This window comes from Prionailurus viverrinus, chromosome B2 (genome assembly GCF_022837055.1).
Source record: "Prionailurus viverrinus isolate Anna chromosome B2, UM_Priviv_1.0, whole genome shotgun sequence".
In the NCBI taxonomy this organism is placed as follows: domain Eukaryota; kingdom Metazoa; phylum Chordata; class Mammalia; order Carnivora; family Felidae; genus Prionailurus; species Prionailurus viverrinus.
The window spans coordinates 136451102-136465005 of NC_062565.1; the positions used below are offsets into that span (position 1 = coordinate 136451102).

The 13904-nt window shown below is 45.0% G+C and overlaps 1 protein-coding gene across 1 annotated transcript in view; it reads left to right on the top strand.

The window, feature by feature from the left end:
• MTHFD1L (methylenetetrahydrofolate dehydrogenase (NADP+ dependent) 1 like) overlaps positions 1-13904 on the top strand; it is a 186251-nt gene that overhangs the window by 36417 nt on the left and 135930 nt on the right. The window contains exons 9-11 of the mRNA XM_047858248.1: positions 1364-1455; positions 3466-3563; positions 6164-6337. Coding sequence (XP_047714204.1) covers positions 1364-1455; positions 3466-3563; positions 6164-6337 — 364 coding nt within the window. The remainder of the gene's footprint in view (positions 1-1363; positions 1456-3465; positions 3564-6163; positions 6338-13904) is intronic.

Sequence of the window (13904 nt, forward strand, 5' to 3'; positions counted from 1 at the left end):
TCTGTTCTGGGAATTTGCATTAATAAATTGATGCCCCGTTTATTTAATAAATAAACTCAGCTCCTGGAGTGTAGGTTGTTTTGGTTTTTTTTTTTTTTTTCTTTTTTCCTTGTCACTTAAAGATAGAGATAAAAATGCGGGAAATATCTTTCTTTTCCATAATGGTTGGACAGGATCTTTAGATCAGATCTCTAGTGGTTCAAACAGAACAACAAATCTCATTCTCTAGACTCTTGGCTTTTGCCTAAATACAATTTATAAAACTGTGAAGTGTTACTAAACTCTAAACAATACCGGAGGGATAGGATTTTCCACCACCCTTAATACATTTGACTGTAGATCATCACAAGACGCTTAGTCTTAAGTGTTTTGTGCTCTTGCAAAGTACTGTCAGCAAAATGGATAATTGAAAAGTAGAGTGGTCCAAAATAGAGGAAAATCGGTTCTTAATTCAACCAAGTTGCTATTAGAAATGTTTCTTTTCTGGGGGCGCCTGGGTGGCGCAGTCGGTTAAGCGTCCGACTTCAGCCCGGGTCACGATCTCGCGGTCCGTGAGTTCGAGCCCCGCGTCAGGCTCTGGGCTGATGGCTCGGAACCTGGAGCCTGTTTCCGATTCTGTGTCTCCCTCTCTCTCTGCCCCTCCCCCGTTCATGCTCTGTCTCTCTCTGTCCCAAAAATAAATAAACGTTGAAAAAAAAAAAGAAATGTTTCTTTTCTCTAAGGGAGGATATAGACTGAAGTATTTTACATATGTGCTTAACTTCTCATAACCTTTATAAGCACCAGCTAAGGAAGGGAAAGCAGAATTGGTACAAATACCCCTCTCTTCTGGAAACCAGGTGACCCCTAAAATTAATATCCGAAAATACATTTTCTCAGTTTCTGTGGAAAATATTTCGCTTTCACGACAGGGATTCCTAAAGTTCTCAAAGGAAGCCTGATCTTTCACACAGCACTTTGGTTGCGATTATGCTATTTATTTCAGTCCCCCTCTTTATACCTTGTATGCCTGAAGGAAATTGCTTTTCTTATCTGCCCGGCACTTTGACATGCCCTTTCACATTCGATTCCGAGTTCTGTGGGGTTGCCGCTACCCACATTAATTACCAGGCCCGGCGTCACAGTTGCTGGCTGGCGGTAGAAGCAAGATTTTCGTCCAGTCTAACTCTGTGTGGCCCAGTCAAGGGCCCCCAGGCTGCGCCAGGGACTGGTGACCTACCTGGAGCTATGCCAAGACATCCTAATAAGTTCCTTGGTTGAGTATGAGAATAGCGCTCAACGTGCTGGCTTTTTACTAGAAGCAATTGGTTGTAAACGACAATATCCTGAATGTCTTTTTTTTTCTCCTCAAAATTTTTTATAGGGAGGCTTGGATGTGGTTCTCTTGGGGTTCATTTTAATGGCCTCATTGCAGAGGATGATGTGAGTCTCCTTGCTGCGGCTCTGCGGATTCAGGTTTGTTTGGCACGGCTGTGGGTTTGGAGTTTTGATTAGCAGTTGTTAACGTCTTGCAAGTGTTTTCTGTTGAGCAGACACAGCGTTAAACACCTTGCACACATAATGACATTTAATTCTTACCATAATCCTGTGAGAGAGTGTCATTCCCGTTTGATGGATGAGGAAATGGAAGCTTGGAACAACTTGCCCCTGGTTACGTGACACGTGTGGGACGGAGACACAACTCAGGGTCTGTTGTTAGTGACCTATTGCTGTGGAATACATTATCCCCCAAATTTAGCAGCTTGAAACAAGAAACGTTTATTAACTCCCAGTGTTTGTGGGTCAGATTTGGGAGCGGCTGGGCCTCGTGGTTCTCGCTCAGGGTCTCCTGTGCCGTGGAAATCAGGAGGTCATCCGAAGGCTTGACCGGGGCCGGAGGCTCTGCTTCCAAGATGGCTCACTCGCGTGGCTGTTGGCGTGTCGTATCTAATTTCTCACTGGCTCTTGGCAAGATGCCTCAGTCCCTCACCAGGCAGACTTCTCAGGAGAGCAGCTCATGAGGTGGCAGCTAACATCCACCAGGATGGGTGAGCCACAGGGGAAGGCAAGGAGGAAGCCGCAGGAGGTGTTATGACCTCGCCATCAGAGTCAAGCACCACTTTTCCCTTTTTCCCTTTTTCTTTCCCCTTTCTAGAAGGCTCCTAGCTAGATCAGTTGGTAGAGCATGTGACTCATGATCTTCAGGTCCTGAGTTCAAGCCCAACTCGGGGCTTGGACTCACTAAAAATAAATTTAAAAAACTAAAAATAGAGCTCACTAAAATATAAACTAACCTCCCTTTAAAAAAGAAAAAAGAGGGGCGCCTGGGTGGCGCAGTCGGTTAAGCGTCCGACTTCAGCCAGGTCACGATCTCGTGGTCCGTGGGTTCGAGCCCCGCGTCAGGCTCTGGGCTGATGGCTCGGAGCCTGGAGCCTGTTTCCAATTCTGTGTCTCCCTCTCTCTCTGCCCCTCCCCCGTTCATGCTCTGTCTCTCTCTGTCCCAAAAATAAATAAACGTTGAAAAAAAAAATTTTTTAAAAAAAAGAAAAAAGAAAAATATTTTTTAAAGTTTATTTTGAGAGAGAGAGTAGGGGAGGGGCAGAGAGAGAGAGAGAGAGAATCCCAGGCAGGCTTTGCACTCTCAGTGCGGGGCTCGAACCCACAAACCCTGAGACCATGACCTGAGCTGAAGCTGGATGCTTAACCGACTGAGCCACCCAGGCGCCCTCCAAAAATAAAACTTTACCTTCAAATGGGATACAATACTGTCTTATAAGGATTATGTGTTGGTTTTCGACCTAAGCTAGATTTTATTTCTCTGTCTCTCTGTGTGTATCACCATTGAACAATTCAGCGTTCTTGTTCGATTATGTCAACTCTGAAAGGATTATACTTGACATGGTGTTGCAGATTTTGGAAGCTGGGCATCCAAGCTGATCAGCCATGCATTCTCCTATTCATTTTTCTTTTCTAACTGAGGTGGAGAACCCACTCTCTAATGTATTCAAGTACTTGATGTCTTTAGTGAATACTTAAGCTATTTTCTTTTTTTTTTTTTTAATTTTTTAATGTTTCATTTATTTTTGAGAAAGAGAAAGCATGAGTGGGGGAGGGGCAGAGAGAGAGGGAGATACAGAATCGGAAGCAGGCTCCAGGCTCCCAGCTGTCAGCACAGAGCCCGATGCGGGGCTCGAACTCACAAGCTATGACAGCATGACCTGAGCCGAAGTCAGATGCTTAACCGACTGAGCCGCCCAGGCACCCCTTAACCTATCTTAAAAGTACATGTAGCTCACCTTTTCCTTTTTTGAAAAAACCTGCAACCCTAACTACGTGTGAATAAACTTGTTCCTGATATTCACGTGGGTTATTGTGCAACCTTGTGGTCCTTACGACATGACACCCCTGAACAGTAGTTTCGTAGTTTAGAGTCGTAGCCTGGCAGCCTTTACTTTTATAACATGCTTTCCTTTCTGTCCCATGAAGAACATGGTCAGCAGTGGAAGGAGATGGCTACGGGAACAGCAGCACGCAAGGTGGAGACTTCACTGCCTGAAACTCCAGCCTCTCTCCCCCGTCCCGAGGTATTCGTGGGATTTCGTTGTACTGATCTCTGGTCACCAAAGTGCCTCAGATAGCCAAAGTTCTCCACCGGGCTGGGGGCTCGAGGTGTTGTTATGGCTTTGACGGTGGATAATTTTCTCTAATTACAGTGCTGCCCTGTTTTTTTGGTTGCTTAAGTCCTAAAAATTAAATAATAATAATGAACATGTTTCCCGTATTCTGTCAACTCTAGGATGTACATTTCTTCATGTCCGAAGTCAGGATGCCCCTTACTGTGGATAATGTGTCCTGTCTTAAATGGCATTCTTTTTTCTTCTTAGTGGTCTGTAACGTACCGGTGCCTTAGATTTGACCAGATACGGTAGCACAATATTTGGAATATGCTTTTCAGTGTCAGGAATGCCCAGTTCATCTGTCAGCTTGGTCTTCAGGGCCACGTAGGTATCTGCTCTGAGGGTAAATGACCGACCAAACGAAACACTATTCTATGTGGGAAGTGAGTTCAGCTTTCCTCAGCACACAGCGATATCTACCAGCTGATAGGGTATTGTGTGATACTCCAGATGGATGTTTCCTTCCGCGTAGCATTTAATGAAGTGTAAGCTATATATTCCCTGCATAAATTTAGAAATACATACTGTACCGCAGGAATAATTCATTAGATAGCAGAGCCAGGGAGGTGCATTTTCCAGCCTCATCGCGGGTCCCCCGCTGCTCCCGCCGCGGTGAACAGGCCCCACCCTCTTCATCCAGGGTGTGCACGGGGCCACTGGAAAACAACACGTCAGGAGATAGAACCTTCGGGAGTCGGCTCCGTTTTCATTTGATGACCACTTGGTTTGTAGATTTGATCTGTGTCCTTGGACCACAGCTGAACGCTGATGATTCTTTTATACGCATCGGGCTGTGTTTTCACCCCTGAAATAGACTGAACATCCCAGTCGCTTTCTATGTTTGTCGATCCATAAATTCCAGGGAACGTTACTCTCTGTAATGCCAGCCCCTGTAGTGGTGCAATCTATTTCACGAAATATTTTATTTTTTGAAGTTACTTGTGTTGTTAAAGGACCCTGAGTTTTAAAAGTAAGTGAATACATTCTAGTTGCAGAGAGCTAAACACAATTCAGGTAGACTGCCAAATGTGTGCCAGAGTCTTGGCATAAATCGAAATAAATTCCACTCGGGGGAAGAAGTGTTTTAATCGCTGAACCAAATCTGGCTTCTAAAGGTCCCTTCTAAAGGGGAAAGAAAGGCAGGCTGAGTAATTTATATATTACCCTCAAATCAGAACGATGTCACTGTCGTTCTTCAGCTAGCGAAGAGAAAACGGGAGGTTTTCCAAGAGCGGGCTCTTCAGTTTTGGAGATTTGGGGAGGAGAGAAAAAGAAAAAAAAGGGGTAGACAGGAAGGCAAAAAGAAGTGGGGGCGGGGGGAGGCTGGAAAGGGAAATGCAGGGGCAGGGGCACTTGTCTGGAAGCACAGAGCTCAGCCTGTATGTGGGCGGAGGCCCCCTCTCCCTCTCTGAGCTGCTGTAGTGCACTTCAGAGAGGTCTAGATTGGACGTGGGTTTACTGTTTACCTGTTGCCCCGACATCAGTCTTCTATGGGGTCGTAGAGGGGAATATAGAGTAATGTGAGGGCTTAGAGTCCATCGTTAGCGGGAGCAAGGGAAAGAAAAGTCAGAGCAGGGGGCTGCCTGGAGGACACTGCTGTGCCTCCAGAAGAAGAGCTCCAGGGTGAGTGAGGGCGCTGCTGTCTTCTGCGTGTCAACCCTTATGACCCACTGAGTCTCAGGCATGGTCTCCCAAGCCTGTCTTTTGCCAGCCACGTCTGGCTCTCAAACAGATGGTCAGTCTGGCAGACAGATGGCCCGAACCCCCATTAGAACAAATCGCTGAGCTCGGGAGCCCCAAAAGACTCTCTGAGAAGTCCAGCACGTGCCCATCTTCTAGCATTCCAGTAAGGTGAACAGCCGTGCTCTCATCCTGCTGGTAGAATAGGGTAAATTATTTGCCCAGTGACACTCGGAGGTCCTAAAATGTCCTGTGTCTGAAGTTGAGTTTCAAGCACCAGGTCCTTTTACTGACGGTTATGGAATTAATAAAATACCTTGAGATACAATTTTGGACTTGAAGTAGGAAAAAGAGAGAGAGAGTATGGACCCAGATAAAACAAAATAGCATTTCCACGTTTTTGAATAGCCAAGAGACACGTGGGGCGAGCCCAGCAAGAGCATTATGCAATAACCCGTCTCTTCACGGGCGATGAACGCAATGATGGTCCACAGAAAGCACTTCACTGTACAAAGGATTCGTGCGTAAAGGAAGCCTTTGGACTTACTGTAATTCACACTTCTTTATTCCCATAGTACAGGGGTTATCTTTGTACCTGGGCAGAATTCTAGGAGCTTCGTGAGTTTTGAAAAGTTGCTTCTCCAAGGAAATGTACATTTTCTCACGCACGTTAGCTATTAGCAGTTGTGTTTAATGCCGCTTGGGAGAGAGGACCACAAGGCAATCGCTTTGATTGAATCCTTGGCGTGGCGTATGGCTGTTTTCCCTCCAGTGGTGACCACCTAACCTGAGGAGACTCTCGCCTTCTCTGTGTTTTCCCCCGCTAGTGATCTTGAGATTTCAAGAGCACAGACTCCAAAAGCCGTGGATGTCCTTGCCAAGGAGATAGGATTGCTTGCAGATGAAATTGAGATCTATGGCAGAAGCAAAGCCAAAGTACGTTTGTCCCTGCTGGAAAGGTTAAAGGATCAAGCAGATGGAAAATACGTTTTAGTAGCTGGGTAAGGCTACTTTTAAAATCTATTTTACCAAGACGGCCTGTTTCTAAAACTCGCTTCCCTATTTGTATCTGTCATCACACCCCCTCAAATCCGTCCTCTTCTCAAACTTGACATTTGTGTCCGTTTCACTTGGCATTCCTTCATTTGACACGAGGTAAGTTTTCATTTTCAGTGCAAAACAATTCAGTCTGCTCCACAAAATAGAAAGTGTAATGCGTTTCTAATCCAGCCTTTTGTTTTTTGTTCCTCATATTGTGTTTTGATCATCCTTGGGTTTTTCATGTAGTTTTTCATGATAAAAGTCAAAGTAAGATTTAAAGGTAAAGTATCTTGAACTGCGTAGGGGTCTTTATGTTCTACTCAGAAATAACATTTTAATGGAAAATGTACAGATAATTGTGCAAGCTATTATTTTCTTGTTAATATCCTTACTATTTATGTATTTGTATTGTAAAAGTTCATTAGTTCTCTTTTCCTGCCTTGCAAAATTAATATAGGGCCGTTTTCATTTGTGTTGGTCATTTTATAAAAGACAAATGCATAGTTTTATGTAAAGGGGTGTTTGTTTTCCCTCTTTTTAAAAAAAGAAATACACTCACTAGCTGAAAAATGATAGAAAACAAGGGATTTCAAATATTTTTTCAATGTGACCTGAGGGAACATCAAGAGACCATATAAATTCCTTTGTTGTCTTGAAATTTCATTGCAGTGACTTATTAATGATATATAGGCCAAGCCTTAAGGCACAAAAACCTGTTTATTAACAGGCAGAGACATTTCCGACAACTGGACTTCACTCTTGGTGAACTTCATTTTCACATATTTTATTATTAACGTAAGCAGCTTATTCCTTTTTCTGGTTATTACAAGTCACGCATGCTCGTTAAACTTTTCCAAAATACCAAAAAGCATAAACAAGAAACTATCGCATCCCAAATCCCATCAGCCAGAGGAAAGGGCTGTTAACATGTTGACCCACAGTCTCTCATAAACGACATCATAAACGACATCAGCTGACACGTGCTGTCCTGTAAGCAGCCTGATTCGTCAGCGACGTGTTGCGTGCCTAGCTCACTCCATGCAAGACGGTACAGAGCTATTACCATTTTGCATGAGTGCAGAACATTCCACGGGGGGGAGGGGCAGTAAAAATGCCTGGGATGAGGGTAGGTTCCATTTCACACATCTTCCCAACACTGTGCAGCCCGGGGTGGCTCGGTGGCTGACACTTGAGCATGTTTCTTATTCTTCAAGTAAATCGAGGCCAAAAAATGATTTGAAAATACCGTAGAGACGTTCCACAGTTTGTCTACGGCCATACCACCCTGAACGCGCCCGATCTCGTCTGATCTCGGAAGCTAAGCAGGGTCGGGCCTGGTTAGTACTTGGATGGGAGACATTCCACAATTTATTTAACCCGCTCTCTGTTGATGGGCACTTACATTGCCTCCCATTTTTGGCCATTGTGAACAGTGCTAAAAGGAACAGCCTTGGGCATGCGTATTTGTGCATTTGTCCGGTGCTCTCCTTAGGAAAAATCCCTAGGGGCTTTAAACTGAGTGTTTTAAAACTGCAAATAAAGAGGGGCACCTGGGCGGCTCAGTTGGTTAAGTGCCCGACTCTTGACTTTGGCTCAGGTCGTGATCTCACGGTTTGTGGGTTCAGGCCCCGTATCAGGCTCTGCACGAACAGTGCAGATACTGCTTGCGATTCTCTCTCTCCCTCTCTCTCTCTCTCTGCCCCTTCCCTGCCCACTTGTGTGCGCACGTGTGTGCTCGCTCTCTCTCAAATTAAAAAATTATAAACCTACAAGTAAAGATTAAACTGCAGTCATCCGTAATGTCACCTCTTTAGTGGTCAAATCATTTCTTCATATTTCTTTCCCTCCCCCCTTCTCCCTCCTTCCTCTCCAGCTCCTTTGTAATCGCTTGTCTCCATCTAGGGCTGTCAGAGTCACTCAGTGGCTGCAGCATCTCATTTGCCTGTGGCTTAAACCTCCCACAGGCTTCCAGGCTCCCTACCATCGGACTCCCAATCCTACCAGGGTCCTTCCCAACCTAGGACCCCACCTCTGATGTCTCTGTAACGGGGCTGCACGGGTGCTCCGTGCTGAGGGGAAAGGTTGGCCTCACCTACGCGCTCTGGGCCAGATCCATAAAGGGGGGACCTTTCAGCTGACTTGGGGGGGCTGTTTGGGAGTTCTTGGGTCCCAGGGTTTGGAGCACACATGGGGTCAGTGTTGCTCTTCTGGAATGTGCTAGATGCAAGCTGATTTACAGAAATAAATAAACTCTTGGGCGTTCAGAGCTTCAAAAGCAAATTTCGTATTTTATCCATAAATTTGCTTCCCTCTTTCTAGTCTCTAAGTGATCTTGGTAGGTGGGTTTGATAGTTTTCTCTCCTTGCTTAAGGTGGAAGGATTTAAGGAAAAGTGAGGAGGATGGGCTCTCAGTTTATCAAGGAAGAATCAAGCAGTAATTTGTCATATGGAGTGGCTGTGATTTACTCTTTTGGGGGCTTGTCAATTCTAGAAATAAAAACACCAGTCTACACGTGGCTCCGCCCTTTGCTGGGAGCACAGAATTGAACTTCTAAAACAAAAGCCCTCATGGTATTGTTATCAGATTGCCTTCTTGAAGTCACAGGGTCTAGGCCCGCCTCCAGCCACATGCTGGAGAGTGCCGGTTCGCGCCGCTCCCTAGGGTTAAAGCTGTGCATTGGTCCAGGCACGTAGAACATTGGTTCTTGCCCCGACGCTGTCTCTTTGCCAGCATTTGTATGTGCATCTGAGCTGAAGAGCCAGATTGAGCCAGGTTGTCATATTGTAGAAAGAAGTGAAATTAAACCTGAATTCTCAAGGACTATTTAACCCCAAGAGATAAACAGCTCTTTTCCTGAAACAGTGGCTCTATGGTCCTTACAAAACAACGATCTGTGAATCAACAAAAACTAAATTGCGTTCCTTTCAACTCCACTGAGGGGGCGGAAATGCTGTGAGGGTAGGATTTTGAGACATACCTGCATCTGTAAGGAAAGCCTGAAGGTTTTTGGAAAATCTATATACCACACTGTGTTCCCCCACCCACACAACAGATGGCATATTTTTTAAGTGTGTAAACTGCTTCTGTTTTCGCACCTTTTAATAGCTGGATCTTTGAGATCGGTTGTAAAATACCAGACAATCATTTTACTTACAATGTAAAATGAAAAGTTCATTTGAAACCCGGTCGCCTCCATAGTTTTGCTTTCGGTCACGTCCGTTAATGGAAAGTGACGATTATCAAACATGCTGTTTATTGCTATATCTTTAGAAATATAAAGGACCCCTCCCAGGTACCTGGCTGGCTCAGTCAGTAGAGCCTGCAACTCTTGGCCTTGGGGTTGTGAATTTAAGCCCCCATGGGGATAGAAATTACTTAAAAATAAAATCTTACAAGAGGACCTCTCCAATAAATGAGTTATTTACTGTTTCTGAAGGATTTCTCTATTCTGGAAATAATCCTGGCTTACAATATAAAAAGTTAACATCATGAAAGACAAAAAGGAAAAAACGAAGTCTCTCATTACTGAGAGGTGTTACAATTTTTTGTATTTCCTTCCAGGATTTTCTCTCTGCATCCATTCTTTTTACACATTGAGATCATGCTATAAATACCATTTTGTGTCCCACTTTTATTTCCGAATACTGTAACATGAGTCTTTTCCCGTGCTTTAGAAGAATGCAGGCACCCAAGTCGTTTTTCAAGACACCTCAATAATACATTTGTTGTTGTACTTTCGAATTTATGTATAAATGTGATTTAAGCGTGTCAACGGTAGAATTAAAATATAAAACAACAGGATTAAAAGAAAATCTTCTGTTAATAACCCAAATGCGGAACAGATTACTTCATTTTAAAAGCTGTTCTTCTAACTTGAGGATTTCTGACTCCATCGGAATCATCTGTATTTCATCAGCTACACATCGCATGGTATTTACACCTACACATCACTTTATTTGCTTTGCCTGACAAAATGAAAAGTATTGGGAATCGTTCGGGGAAATACGCCAAAAGAATCTTAGGGGCTCTTGAGTTTTACATATTTTCCCAGTTACACTAACGAAAAGGAATTTGTTTGAGAACTTGCCTTGGAGTGCAGCTGTAGGGCATTGAATGTGTGTGCAAGATATGTCTCCATTGGCCCTGTCCCGATTTCTGCGCAGAAGTGTTGAGAACTTCTCTAAATTGCTCAGGCAGAAAGAGCAGTTAAAAAAGAAGCCCAAATTGGTCTGTGAACAGACCGAGTTTCACATTAAAGAATAATTAAAGTCATTCACATCACTGTATTTCTTTCCTGCAGAGTGCCAAATATCTGATCTGTTTTTTGGGTTTTTTTCTTTTTAATGTTCCAAGCCATTATTTTGGTCAGTGTTAAATAATCTTTCCTGGCTTTTCTAAGATTTTGGTTTTCTACCTTGGGTCACTATTTAAACCTCTGTGAGTTTTTCTGCTATTTGCACAACTTGCAGACTAAAACAAAGGTATTTACAAGAGATCGCTACCGACTGGGCCTTTTTGGACTGCTCACTCCCGTCAGTCAGGTGTGATAGGAAACACAACCCAGTGGGCTACAGAGTTTGTTGCCAGGAATAAAAAGCCTGTAACGACTTCCCAGTCACGAAGATGCCCGGGATGAGTGATATATATTCACATGCTGCTTGAGCATGTAGTTTTGGAGTTCAAGGTTAGATCCATGGCTCATGACGTGATTCTGTTCAAGATGCCAGAGTTTGAGAACTGCACACTGTTTTGCCACTCCTCTCTGCATAAGCAATCTCTTTGACCTTGGAGCAAATGGTAAACTTCTCATAGGATGTGTCCACACATCCGAAGTCACGGAGTGCTTTGATAAATCGTTAACTGTAGTTGACAGTAAACATTTGTCTTAGAAAAGATGTGCATGCTGGGGCGCCTGGGTGGCTCAGTCGGTTGAGCGGCTGCCTTCGGCTCAGGTCACGATCTCGCGGTCTGTGAGTTCGAGCCCCGCGTCAGGCTCTGGGCTGATGGCTCAGAGCCTGGAGCCTGCTTCTGATTCTGTGTCTCCCTCTCTCTCTGCCCCTCCCCTGCTTGCTCTCTGTCTCTGTCTCTCTCTCAAAAATAATAAACATTAAAAAAAAATTTTTTTTTTTTTTAAAGAAAAGATGCCCTTGCTTTGTCAAGCGTTTTTTGCTCGATTGTGCCTGGACAGGTGACAGAAACGCAATGAGAATGGGTATAGTCCTTCGCCTCAGCAAGCTTGTGGGCTGGTAGGCAGGACAGCCGTGTCAGGAAGCTTGTAATAAGACCCTCAGGAAAGTGATGTGATACATACATAATAAATGCTGTGGGAAACAGAGGGGGGCGGATAGAGCTACAGGGAGATGTTGAGGAAGAGCATGAGCGAAAGGCATTGTTCCCGCTCCGTAAACTCTAAGCTCTTCCGGAGAACAGCAATTAGGTTAAGTTGGCCTTCACTGTCTTCTGAGTCAACTGGATAATTTGGAGTCAGAGCTAAGGACACTGGGACAGCCGTTAAACCCAAGTTTGAGATCCAACGTAGGAATGAGGTGGAATAAAATGTTTACTGTGGCTCTCCTTTTATTGCTCCCAATAAATACTTCCTGCTTTTTGATTTTCCTGAATTGTATCAGTTGGCAGAATGCTAAGCCGTCCTATGTTTCTAATTAAGACTTGGATGGCCGGCCGAAGTTTGGAGGAGGTCATCTCTGGGCGTGTCTGCGTCAGGCTGTCTCCGACAGCTATATTAGCACATCCCTGGGGACGAAAATGTGATGCTTCACGTGACGCACCGAAGTAGCCCACCTATTCCTTTGCAAACAGTGGACGACGAGGACCGTACTTAACCCACCCTGTGTTTGATACTTTTTTTTACAGGCCGCCCGAAGACCGTGATGCCTGTGGCTTTCCAACCACTCTTTTTCTTGTACTCATCAACAGGAAGTTGACTCAAAGTGGAAACACTTTCACGTACCTGGGCCTTCATGTTGACCAGGTGTCATGCGGCTTGAGGAGTGGAGGGAGGCGTACGTCACCAAGCATGTGTGGGGCCGTGCACCCTGCCAGCGACCCTGTTGCTTCGTGCGGTGATGGCTTCTCAGCCCTCACCCAGAGTCGGGCGTCCCCGTGGCCTGTGATTCCGTGGGCACTTCCCCGGTTCCCTTCGGAGACGCCCCTGTCGCAGCCCTGCCTCATCCTCAAGATTTCTCCCTACTGCTCCTTTTGTTTCCTTTTGCTTTCTTCTGGCCATGCCTTCAGAGAACACGTTCTAGAAGATTCCATCCTATCCCTCTTTATGCTGTGTTCCCTCTCACTGTGATCTTCCCCACTCCCATGCTTTCAGTTGCTAATTAGTGGCGAACAACAGTTACAGTTTCTGTCTGTAGAAATGACTTGGCGAAGTCAGCTGACGGGTTTTGATTTCCGGCTTTACTGCTTGCTGTTTGGCCTTGGGCAAGTTACTGAACCTCTTCGTGCCTCAGTTTCCTTATCGAGGACAAAAATTAACCTAAGAAATGTAAACGCACAGAACCTCACATATTTAAATATTTTTTTAACGTTTATTTATTTTTGAGAGAGAGAGAGCAGGAGCACGCGTGCGGGGATGGGGCAGAGGGAGGGAGACACAGAATCTGAAGCAGGCTCCAGGCTGTGAGCTGTCAGCACAGAGCCCGACGCGGGCTCGAACTCACGAACTGTGAGGTCATGACTTGAGCCGAAGTCAGACGCTCAACCGTCTGCGTCAGCCAGGCGCCCTTCACAGAACCTCATATGTTAACGACCCCAAGCCCACCCTCCATCTTTATCTGGCTAACGTTTATTCATTCGCCGGGTCTTAGCTTAGGTGGCACTTCTTATATGAAGACTTTCCCGATGCCCCAAACGTAATCAGATCCTCCTGCCTTGTGCTCTCATAACACAGTCTGATTGCCCTGTTTCTCTCATATGTGTTTATCACTTTAATTGTAATTGCCGGTCAGTCTGTCCATATCTTCCATCGGTTGTAAGCCCTGGGAGAGCAGTGATGGAGTCCAACTTGGTCAATCATTGTGTCCCCAGGATCTAGTGGTCTGGCACATAGTAGTACTTAATAAATATTTGCTGAAAGGATGATTGATTGTATCACTGTGGCGGTCTGAGGCAGTTGGGGACGATGATATATCTAAGGCTTTTTTTCTATTTCTTTGTGGTCACATCACTAGGTTTTATAGGTCAGAAAACTCTTATTGTCGGTTTTGTTGTGGTTGAGAGTCCTGGACGACCCTGACTGCACCATCTAACTCATCGGAGACCATGTCGCAAGCCAACATGACAGTTTTTAAATCTTGTAACAATGGTCAGAGTGTGCTACGGAACAGTTTTATGGGTCCTTATTTGGGAGTGTAATGCACGCCTGTCTTCTTAGTTAACGCCATGATGGTCGTAACTAATGTGTGATGTTTGCTTTTATAGAGTGTGGTGGTCAACGAGGTCCTCCAGAGCACTTGGGGTCTTTGTGTGCTGGGGAGTGTTGGACTCATTCTTTCCCA